Here is a 12,309-nt window from a genome sequence, read left to right on the forward strand (position 1 = left end):
CAAAACTCTTTAAGACCTGAGGTACTGAGGAGGGAACATACTTCACTATAGTTATACTCAGTGCATTGTTGAAATCATTACCTCTGATTCACCAATGCAGTTTACCATGGACTCTACCAATGGACTGTCAACCATTTGGGAAGGAACTGCCATGTTTCTCTTCTCAGTTTTCCACATGTCTCAAATAAGGAGTGGAATATGGCCAAATGCTGTGGGCAAGCCTCTTGTCACTGTCATGTATGGAGTCATCACCAACCCCACCCCTAGTCTCCTACCCTGCCTCCTCTTAGTTTCACAGGCTGCATCTCTTGAGCTGGTCTCCTGTCAGGTGCTCAAGACAGCAAAAACTAAAAGTGGGTCCTCCCCACAAAAAGTTTGCATTACAAAATTATTTTAAACATGTTCCTCTTGTTATACTATACTGATATAGTATTAATTACATAAAAGAGTAGATTATGATTTCAAAAATAAGGATGCTTTATTTCTAATACAGTCCCCAAATTAGGTTCCTTTTAAAATGTTCTCTCAAATTCTTAAACAGTTTTTAAATAGAAAATTCTGTGGAAAGTTTTTAAAGCCATGCACTGGATAATTAACTCATTCCTGATAGAAAAGATACAGTAAAATATTATGAACCCTTTGTACTTGATCACAAAACAAATATTTATAACTTTTTGTCCATGACAGGTCCTTTAGTTCAATTTTTCAAGGATTCCATTCTATTTCAGCTTCTGTATAACAATACTGCAAAGCTGTAATTGCATTCTCTATAATCAGTCCATTCCCAGTGTAATTAAGAGCACCACAAATTTAAAATCACAACCTCACTATGTGGAAGAAATAGTTTACATGACATGTAAAAAGCCCTGTTATGCTGACAAATTTGAAATGTAAAAGAAAAAGATAGCATGTTAAGATAGAGTCATCATTTAGGAGGCAATCATTATGTTCCTGATCATAGTTTCTCCTCCATTGTCCCTACCATCTTACTGCCATCAGTAAGCTCTTTTCCTACCACCCATGCTCTTCCCATGTTAAGAAAACTCCAAATCTCTTCAAATGCCTCTCATTTTCCCTCATTTAACTGCCATCCCCATTGTACAGGGGTTCCTAAGCCAATGTCATGCTAAAGAAAACCAAGTTTTAATTGATTAAAAAAGGACCATCCATGAGGTCTATAACTTCTAGGAAATATGAATGAAATTTTATCTAAACTGAGAATCAGGATGGTGAATATCAAATATCAGTGCATCACATATTATAATCCAAGCAAACCATTTGATTAAACATGATTATAACATTAGTAAAAAAGAACAGCAAAAACTAACATTTACCGTATGTTTACTCTGTGCCAGGACTATGTGAAGCATCTTTAATCAATAATCTCATTTAGTTTTCACAAAAGGCCCCTAAGTAATTACAATTATTATCTTCATTTTCAAAAGAGGAAACTGAGGTCCAGGGAGGTTAAATATCTGCCCAGTTTAGATAAATGATAAGGGTAGAACTTGTCTTGAAGCCAGATTCAGCTGAATCTCAAGCTTATGCCTGTTTTTCACAACCTTCAGCCTAGACTGTCTACTGATTACATGTTACACAAGCAATTGAAATAAAATATTCTTGCCCTTAATCTTCTTGAAAGACTCCTGGTAAATTGTAATTGTTACTAGTCAACAGCAACTAAAGCAAAAAAGCTTTTAAAAGCTTATAAAGATATCTGTTTATCAAGACTCTTCTCTCTCATCAAACTCAGAAACTCCTTTTCATATTCTATATGAGCAGATACAATCTTTCTAAATTACATGAATGTTTAATCACAGTCAATAAGTCACTAAAGCCGCAATCACAAAATATAATGCACTTTTTATTTTTCAGATTAAAGAAGTTAATTGACAAAAAAACTGAGTACCAGGAGAAGAAGGAGCAAGAAAAGGAGAAGAGGGTCACTGCCCTGAAGGAAGAGTTGACCAAGCTGAAGTCTTTTGCTTTGATGGTGGTGGATGAACAACAAAGGGTGACATCGCAGCTTGCCCTTCAAAGACAAAAAATCCAAGACCTGACCACAAGTGCAAAGGAAACACATGCTAAACTAGCCCTTGCTGAAGTCAGAGCTCAAGAAGAAGAACAGAAAGCAACCAGACTAGAGAGAGAATTGCAAACACAAACCACAAAGTTTCACCAGAACCAAGAAGCAATTATGGCAAAGCTCACCAATGAGGACAGCCAAAATCGCCAGCTCCGACAAAAGCTGGCAGCACTTAGTCGACAAATTGATGAATTAGAAGAGACAAACAGGTCTTTAAGAAAAGCAGAAGAGGAGCTGCAAGATATAAAAGAAAAAATCAACAAGGGAGAATATGGAAACTCTGGTATTATGGCTGAGGTGGAAGAGCTCAGGAAACGTGTGCTAGAAATGGAAGGGAAGGATGAAGAGCTCATAAAAATGGAGGAGCAGTGCAAAGATCTCAATAAGAGGCTTGAAAAGGAAACATCACAGAGTAAAGACTTTAAACTAGAGGTTGAAAAACTCAATAAAAGGATTATGGCTCTGGAAAAATTAGAAGATGCTTTCAACAAAAGCAAACAGGAATGTTACTCTCTGAAATGCAATTTAGAAAAAGAAAGGATGACCACAAAGCAGTTGTCTCAAGAACTGGAGAGCTTAAAAGTAAGGATTAAAGAGCTAGAAACGATTGAAAGCCGGCTAGAGAAAACAGAATTCACCCTAAAAGAGGATTTAACTAAACTGAAAACATTAACTGTGATGCTCGTAGATGAACGGAAAACAATGAGTGAGAAATTAAAGCAAACTGAAGATAAGTTACAAGCTGCTTCTTCTCAACTTCAAATGGAGCAAAATAAAGTGACATCAGTTACTGAGAAGTTAATTGAGGAAACCAAAAGGGCACTCAAGTCCAAATCCGATGTAGAAGAAAAGATGTACAATGTAACCAAGGAGAGAGATGATCTGAAAAACAAGCTGACAGCAGAGGAAGAAAAAGGAAATGATCTCCTGTCAAAAGTTAACATGTTGAAAAATAGGCTTCAATCTTTGGAAGCAATTGAGAAAGACGTCTTACAAAACAAATTAAAACAAGACTCTGGTAAGTCCACAACAACATTACACCAAGAAAATAATAAGATTAAAGAGCTCTCTCAAGAAGTGGAAAGACTGAAACTGAAAGTAAAGGACATGAAAGCCATTGAGGATGATCTCATGAAAACAGAAGACGAGTATGAGACTCTAGAACGAAGGTATGCCAGTGAACGAGACAAAGCTCAGTTTTTATCTGAAGAGCTGGAACATGTTAACATGGAACTTGCGAAATACAAGTTAGCAGAAAAGACAGAATCCAGCCATGAAAAATGGCTTTTCAAAAGGCTTCAAGAAGAAGAAGCTAAGTCAGGGCACCTCTCAAGAGAAGTAGATGCATTAAAAGAGAAAATTCATGAATACATGGCAACTGAGGACCTAATATGTCACCTCCAGGGAGATCACTCAATTCTACAAAAGAAACTCCACCAACAAGAAAACAGGAACAGAGATTTAGGAAGAGAGATTGAAAACCTCACTAAAGAATTAGACAGGTACCGACATTTCAGTAAGAGTCTGCGGCCTAGTATCAATGGAAGAAGAATCTCTGATCCTCAAGTATTTTCTAAAGAAGTCCAGACAGAAGCAGTGGACAATGAGCCACCTGATTATAAGAGTCTCATTCCTCTGGAACGGGCAGTCATTAATGGTCAGTTATATGAAGAGAGAGAGGACCAAAATGAGGACCCTAATGATGAGGAATCGATGCTATCTTTCAAGTGCAACTCATCTACTCCCTGTCCTGTTAACAGGAAGCTATGGATTCCTTGGATGAAATCCAAGGAGGGTCATTCTCAGAATGGAAAAGTACAAACTAAATCGAGTGGCAACTTCGTGCAACCTGGAGATCTAGTTCTAAGCCACACGCCTGGACAGCCGCTTCATATAAAAGTTACTCCAGATCATGTCCAAAACACAGCCACTCTTGAAATCACAAGTCCGACTACAGAGAGTCCTCACTCTTACACAAGCACTGCAGTAATACCAAACTGTGGCACCCCAAAGCAAAGGATAACCATCCTCCAAAATGCCTCCATGACACCAGTGAAATCCAAAACCTCTACTGAAGGCCTGATGAATTTAGAGCAAGGCATGTCCCCAATTACTGTAGCAACATTTGCCAGAGCTCAGACCCCAGAGTCTTGTGGTTCTATAACTCCAGAAAGGACAATGTCACCTATTCAGGTTTTGGCTGTGACTGGTCCAGCAAGCTCTCCTGAGCAGGGACACTCCCCAGAGCCAATAGAAATCAGTGCCAAGCATGCAATTTTCAGAGTCTCCCCAGACCGGCAGTCATCATGGCAGTTTCAACGTTCAAACAGTAATAGTTCAAGTGTGATAACTACTGAGGATAATAAAATCCACATTCACTTAGGAAGTCCTTACATGCAAGCTGTGGCCAGCCCCATGAGACCTGCCAGCCCTTCAACACTACCGCAGGATAAACGAACTCAAGGTTTAACTAATGGGGCACTAAACAAAACAACCAATAAAGTCACCAGCAGTATTACTATCACACCAACAGCCACATCTCTTCCTCGACAATCACAAATTACAGTAAGTAATATATATAACTGACCATCCTCACCCTCATCCAGTCTATACTGATATTCTTGCAAGGAACACAATCCTTTCTAAATTATCCCTCCAAAACCCCAAAAAGACTGACTGAACTTGTACTTTGGGAAGGTTTATGCATGAATTCTACAAGAGTATCTGAAACTAACTGTTGCCTGCATAGTTATATCAAGTGTGCACTTACTGTATACCTTTTCATTTACATACCTGTATTGAAAATATTTAGTCTGCACTTGTACAAATACATCTTTTTGTATTTCATTTTCCATAACTTACATTAATTTGACTGCAACTTGTCTTGGTGAAATACTTTAACATTTTAAAGCAGTAAATAATTTGTTGTTTTTACCATTGCTTGCTGGATTTTCTTTTGGTCATTTTATGTTATAGTTGCATGTACGGTAGAATTTTACTTCTTGCTCATTATGACTATTAATCCTTCCTTTAAAAAGATACAGCAGGACTTATTTCCATTTACAGTCAACTTTTGATCACATACTAGAAGAGGAAGAATTGGTATAAGTAAATCAAGATGTATGTCTCTTTGATTTCAAAGTGAACTGTAGACTTTTCAGGAGCAAACTTAAACTTCATGTTTGGGATGTCTCTCAAGATATCTGGTACCCAGCATAGTGCTTAACAGATTTAGGAAGTTAATAAAAGTTTACTGATAATAGATGAATAAAATAATATTGAAGAATTTGCTTTCTGTGAGCACATACTAGCTTATGGCAAAAGTAAAAAACTTTGCAATATTATAGGCAATGAGAGAAAGCACATCTAGAAATACAAGTTACCTTGGAAATCAAGAGTTGACTGTATTCCTACCATAGATCAAACCCCCCATAAAAAACATCCAAACCTGGTATCAGCCACTACGACATAACTAGTTCTTTGAACACTCAAATTTGCTTCAAGCAAATCATTCTTTTTCCTTTTTCCTATTTGGCTCTCAAAATAGTTTGGACTATTTAATGTAGGTGCTGCCTACCCTGCTTGCAAGTGGGCTGTATTCAGGAGGTTATAATAATTAGTGTTTTGTTTTTTAACTCAATAAGCAAATAAAAGCCAAAGATCATTATTAACACAAATGATAAAGAAGGCATGCTTTAATAGAAATCATACAGTATGTCAGTTGAGACATACTGAATTTCTTCTATTATCGTTGTGCCATTCACAAGGTAAATGAGAAAAACTCAGCCAAAGCATCCTAGAAATTCTGAGTACTTCCTGAGCATAAGTAATTTTGTAGCAAAGAACAATAGCATGCCAAGGAATTTTTACATTACAAAACTGGTCCCCAAGTCACGTTCCAAAATGATTATTTCAGTCAAAGTAGCTCATCACCATTTTCCCTTCCCCAATCCTTTAACTTAATGTGGTCAGTTTTATTCCCAGTTATTGATTTTAAACACAATTCATTTAGATAACCAGGAAAACTGTGAAGACCTTTAAAAGTAAAAGGAATCTTTCACAATTATCTTTTTTCCCTGGAAAATCAATTTCATAACAGCAAAGCAAGGACGTGTCAACAGAAACACTTCCACAGTGATGAACTATACTACCAATGCTATGGGCTTGCATCATCATTAAATAAATTTGGATGAAAGCTGAGGCTGGTGATGATGGAGAAAGTTTTAATTTAAACACATTTATCTTGGGAATCAGCCTTTACCCAACTGTATTACAAAATACATGATGCTCTAAATGTTTTTCAAAACTTTTATTTTTAAGTCACTTTGGGTTAGAACATTAGGAGGAATTACACATGTCAGCTTACATCTTTCAAAGTTGATAATGCTGGTGCCTGAGATCTTTTTCCAGTTAATAATCAAGAGAGGGTAAATGTAAAGTTTTTTTAGAGGGCAGTGATCAACTGATAAAATAATGAACCATGGAAACTAGAAAGAATTCATGAACAAAGTCTTCCCAGTGCTTCCCTACCTTTGTCGTTTAATGAAATGAACAGAACATATTTAGATGGGAAAACAGGTTAAGTGGCAAAGATGACAGGCCAAGAGCTCCTGTCATACCAGGTCCCTCGTGGCTTCCCCAGGGACTAAGGGAATCCATTCTTAGCACTCTATTTAGCTAAAGGAGGTTGTGAAGTTCCAGGCCAATCATCAACCCACTCTAAGGATATCCGAAGGATTCAATTTCTTACTCTTATGTGAGCCAGAGCAATTTTTCTACAATAAAGCTAACCCGGCAAGTCCTGTGCTCCATGATTATACTGCACAAATGATAATTTCATCATCTGCCCCAGATCTTAAATATAGAAGCTTCCCAAGTGGATAAATCTAACATAACTGGAAATTTACCAAACCTTCAAAGATTACCTGTCTTTAGTGGATTCCTGCAATAAATTCATATTAGCATCAAAATAAACTTTAGGAGCACTGTTAGATTAATAACTTTTATGTAAGTTACTAAAAGGGCCACAAATTGAAGTTCACGAGAAAGACAGCATTGTTTCTGGGAAAAAAATCTTCCTTTCCTTTTTATTCACAGTAATCATAGAGGAACCTGGAAAATCAGGAAGGACAGAGGAGTGACACTGGGGAATCTTTATATGAAATAAAGGCAGTAGCCTTTGAGAATGGAGAGTTTTATTCTTTGGAGTAGAGGAAAAAAGACCCATAGAAAACAAATTGTTCATATACAGAACTGAAAAAATGTTCTTTGCAATGGTCACAGTTCTGGATTTAGGACCAAATTTCACTTTACTCTGAGTTCCACTATCACGTCAACTTTTTGAGCTATACATCCTATCACAAGATTTGAATGATTTTTACCACATTCTTCCTTCCATCTAAATGCAATGGCAAAACATTTACCAAGAGGTTGCCACTGCTTTCTGGGACCACAAGCAAAAAAATAAAATTGTCATCCTTACTAGAAGGACAATGTGCATTACTACGGTTGGATCTTTGCATATAAACGATGGTCTCTACATTTGTTCAAGATAGTGAAAGGATCTCATAAACTCTACTCAGAAGGTCTTCACAACTACATTTCACAATGTAAGATATCAGGCATTGTCATCTTCATGTGGTATAGGTCTTCGTGACACCAGAAGGTTAAAATTAGGGGCACTGTAAGATGGGCATAAAAAGGACAGATTATTAAAAATTTTTAGATACTTGAAGACTGTCGATTCTATGATCTTTATTGATCAAAGTATAACTCCAAGTAAAAACATCTTTTTAGTAGCTTTTATTATTCTAAATCTTTATAAAGTGAGTTAACTTTGAAACTTGTTAGGAAAAGCAGGGAAAGACCTTTAAATTAACCAACATTCTGATTTCCCTGTACCTTGGTTTCTGGTGTTAAGTTTTTTCCCTTCAAAATAGTCACTTTGCTTTGGAATCCCAAGAGAAAAGAAAACAAAGCAAAAATGCATGACCACAATACTCTTTAGGATTAGTGTTCTACAAAGTAAAATCTAATATGCCTACATCAGAATTGCCTGTTACTAACATCAAGCACCATCCAGAGCTAGGAAATCAGAATCTCTGAGGGTAGGACCCAGAACTCGGATTTTAACAAGCTTGCTGGCTGCTTTATATGCACCCTAAAGGTGGTGTTCCATTGTCTTAGAAGTTCTTGTATTGATAAACATTAGCAAATGTATTTTGACTGTAGTCCCACTCCAACAGAGTGAATTATACCTGTCCCAGGAAATATTACTATTCCACCATCTAGTGGTTGGCATGACAAACGGAAGGCTCATTCCCTAGATTTTCATTTTTCAAAGGAAAAGCTCAATAAAAACTACCATTTTATTGGGTGGGAAGGCTCCCAATTTTATAACTGCAGCAAAGCATAGATACCTGAATCTTTAGCTGAGCTTGTAGCAGGCTGTCTGACACCTACAAGCTCCATTTCTCTCCTAGACCCCAAGCCCTCAACTTACCCCTATATCATTTCTTGGGAATGGTCCAAAATACACATTAAAGAAAGCAGTTGGATGAACCAAAACAAAGGACTCCATTCACCTTCGGCCACAGAAAAGCAAATGTAAGAAAGAGAGAGGAAGACAAGTGGTTTACTAAAGTCCCCAAACCTTGAACTCCTTTAAATTAATTTTCATTTTCATTAACACCAAGCCCTTTCCTTTCAAACTGATGGACCCTTGCCACTCTTCAAGCTAAATCAAGAAGGGGAAAGCTTTTATACAGTCAACAGAGTAGGCATCTCCCACAGGCAACATTGTAGGGCAACAAATCCTTAGAGAGTCCAATAAGTTAACTGGCCAACACCTCTAAGTACTTTATAATTTGATAATAAATTAACACCATTCACATGGCGGTACTTAAAAATCTGTCAACATCCCATCAGGGCACCAAGTTTTACACTTAAAATGCTGCCTTAAAAATATACTCTGGGCTACCCTTTGGCATTACAGTGTGCCATCGCAGGAATAATCCTGTCTTGTGGTCTCATTTTAAAATTTCATTGTCAAAGTTATTGGTCAATATAAATAAACTTATCTGATTATTTAAGGCAATTTTTTGAAAGCCTTAAACTAGTTTTCTTGTTATAGTGGGCTCTTTCTCCTCCTCCCCATAGCCAAATAGTCCTTTCTGTATGATATTGTTCATGTAAGGTTACCTGAGACAGCCTCTTTTTTTTTTTTTTTTTTGCTTAAGAGTTTTGTTTTGTCTTGTTATTAAAGGCCATGTTTGGATAACTACAAATTTACAGACCAACAAAGCTGGTCTCAATCTCAGCCGTTTCTGAGACTCCTGGAAGAGTGTGGATGGATTTACTAATCAACGTCACTTGTGTGTCTCAGTGACATGCAGAGAATGTTGAAATGCTGCCTCTTATCCAACACTGAGGCAAATATTAAGGAGATAAAAGGATTCACTGCCATTGAAGAGTTTCTTCATCTGGGAAAAGAAATGAGAGAAGAAACATTTAATCAAGTGGCAAACTGTGTATTTCCACCAAAAAATTGGAGAGTAAGGAGATCTTTAGTAGTTTAACAAGGCTTCATAGAATAATTGAGACTTGAAACTAGGCAGAGGAAAGATTTTGATAAGTGAAATGACTGTGAGGAAGGAGGATCTGAAGCAGGCAAACAGAAGATCAAGTTCCAGTCTATCCCTTTTCCAGTCAACTGTGAGGCCCAGATCAAGTCATTCAATCTCTGTGACATAAGAGTATTGAACTTGGTGACAGCTCTAAGATCATGTCTAATTCTAACTTCCAGTGATTTCTGAATTCTCTCCAAGCCTACCTCCTTTAATCATATAAAATTCCTTCTGGGAAATAAGGAGGTATAAATAAACCGATTACCTGCATGAGTTTTTATTCCCCTTCAGAATCCAAATTAAATTAAATTTCTTCTTCATATACACACCTGTAGATGTCATAATGACTAGATGGTCTCTGAAGATTTGGTGTTTTTTTCCTCTAAGATTCTATGAATGGATTTCTCTCAACCTTCATCATATCAGCTTTTTGTCCATTAGAGCAGGGTTTCTAAACCTCAGCACTATTGACATTGTGGACTGTATATTTCTTTGGAGGGAGTAGGGCTGTCACTTGCATTACAGGATGTTTAGGGGCACCCCTGGCTTCGACCCATTAGCACCCTCACCCCAAGTTGTTAGAATACATATATACATATCCAGACATTTCCCTGGGGGACAAAATTGCCCCCTCATCCCCTACCACCGTTGAGCACTGTTACATTAGAAAGATGGGTCAACCGACTCTATAAGTCAATTACTCTTTTACTGTAACTTGCTGTGGGAAAAATATTTGACAGCTCATTTGAAAACCCTTATGTATGGTGTGTAGAGATGAGAATCCTGAATCTGACTAAACATAGCCTTAAAGCGACATTTAAAGTCTGCAGTAGAAGAGTTTTGTTGCATACGAATTTTTTCACTCACTCAACTGGTCAGCCCAAAGCATGTGCATATTTGAATATTTATAGTTGTATTAATACCTTGTTTATAACATGCTACCTTTGTCTTCTTCAAAGATACCTCATTATAAACTGGAATTTTCAGAGGAGTTTTACACTTCTCACCTGCCTTTGAGAGAAAGCAAGGTCTAGACAACAAATTACTTTTGCTTTATTGGGAAAAAATGGATTTTAGGAGGACTCAAAAGAATTTGAGATAACTCCTGCTACTGTTTAGACCTTTCTAAAGAGTCTTCTCTGAGGAGTTTCAATTCCCTCTGTATTAGCTTAGGATCACCACAGGCATAAGCATCTTTGCATTACAAGCTTTCTTCATCACTCAACAAATCACCTATAAGAATGAACCAATAATATTTATGAGGCACCAATATTGCTCAAAGCTGTGTGAGGAAGCTATGCAGGCTTAAGATTTAGAATCTAAGTTGAGGACCACCTGGAAAAGTAATTAAGAAGGAATTATATAAACAGTAAGTACTGAAAGAGTTAAGAGGAGGAGCAGGTTGCTATCCTCACCTCAGAAACAGAAGAGATTAAGCAGTGGCTGGGGATGAGGAAGACCAGGGTAGAGGACAAATGGTTTTCCAGAGTGTCCAGAAGAGTAGAGGTTTAGGGGTAGACAGGAGAGCGGACAATCAATGTTCAAGAATCAAAGAGCAGCAAGCAGTGAGCAGTTCAGGGTGGCTGAAATTGAGAGTCAGGTGGGGGTAAAATTAGAAGAGCATAGTCCTGTTGAACTATGAAGAACCCTGAATACAGACCCAAGGAGGGCTCTATGTCCTCACAGAAGGCTTTTGGGCAGTGATGTAACAATAGAAGGGAGAAACAAACCCTTTATGCAACATTATTCACTACTACCCGCCACCCCCCCACAATTGCTATACATGGAGAGGATTCTCACCTCTCATCAAAGGGAAATCTGACCCACACTGGAAAGTCTAGCTCAGGCCTTACTTTGACACCTTCCATGATCAACAGAGCCAAGAGACACCTAAAAAGGCAATCAAAGTGTTAATGTCCAGCCATCATAAAAACAAGCACCACCAATATAGCCCAGAGATGATGGGACTTCTGCCTTTGCAGAGCCTAGAAAATCTCCATAGATGGTATACCCTAATTTAGGATTTCGAAATCTCAGGCAACATGGTAACTTAATAATGCTCCCCAAATTTCTATATAGGCACTGTGCATTTTCCCAACTGAGGCAGAGAAGAACATCAGGATTCAAATTTACCAGTTTCCTAATTCTGCTTACAATTCAAGATTACAAAAACTGTAAACCAAGGAAGCATCCCAAATAAAAATTGCAGTTTCAAAGGAAAGTCTTCAAGTTGGCCTCCTATGTTTCCCCTTAACCTGCGTCAATGCAGCCACTCTTCAAACAACTTAAAGCAATTCCTCAAGAACATATTACTATCATCCACAAATGGTGGGCTGACTGGGCTTTTTTTCCTTCTCAGGAAAAAAAAAAGCTATTCCTTTTCTGTTCTTATACCTTTTAATGGTCTTCTTCTCTGGTTTCATTGGTATTATTCAAGTTTTAAAGCCTCAGAAAAACTGCTTGCAGTTCTATAAGAGAAGTTAACAAAAAAATACAATAGATTCCCAAAGGGAAGACCTAACAGACATCTACACACACGACAGTCTCTTCAGGGCAACAGGGAGAAAACCTGTTAGAAATCAAACTGAGGATATTATC

The 12,309-nt window shown here is 37.5% G+C and overlaps 2 protein-coding genes across 6 annotated transcripts in view; one reads left to right on the top strand and one right to left on the bottom strand.

Annotated features, from left to right (window-relative positions):
• Nucleotides 1-12,309, bottom strand: part of CMSS1 (cms1 ribosomal small subunit homolog) — a 417,987-nt gene that overhangs the window by 384,495 nt on the left and 21,183 nt on the right. The gene's annotated exons all lie outside the window — the stretch shown is intronic.
• Nucleotides 1-12,309, top strand: part of FILIP1L (filamin A interacting protein 1 like) — a 319,853-nt gene that overhangs the window by 293,349 nt on the left and 14,195 nt on the right. Inside the window, exon 5 of the mRNA XM_058296003.2 lies at nucleotides 1,876-4,651. Coding sequence (XP_058151986.1) covers nucleotides 1,876-4,651 — 2,776 coding nt within the window. The remainder of the gene's footprint in view (nucleotides 1-1,875; nucleotides 4,652-12,309) is intronic.

Source organism: Dasypus novemcinctus, chromosome 4 (genome assembly GCF_030445035.2).
Source record: "Dasypus novemcinctus isolate mDasNov1 chromosome 4, mDasNov1.1.hap2, whole genome shotgun sequence".
Taxonomy (NCBI): Eukaryota; Metazoa; Chordata; class Mammalia; order Cingulata; family Dasypodidae; genus Dasypus; species Dasypus novemcinctus.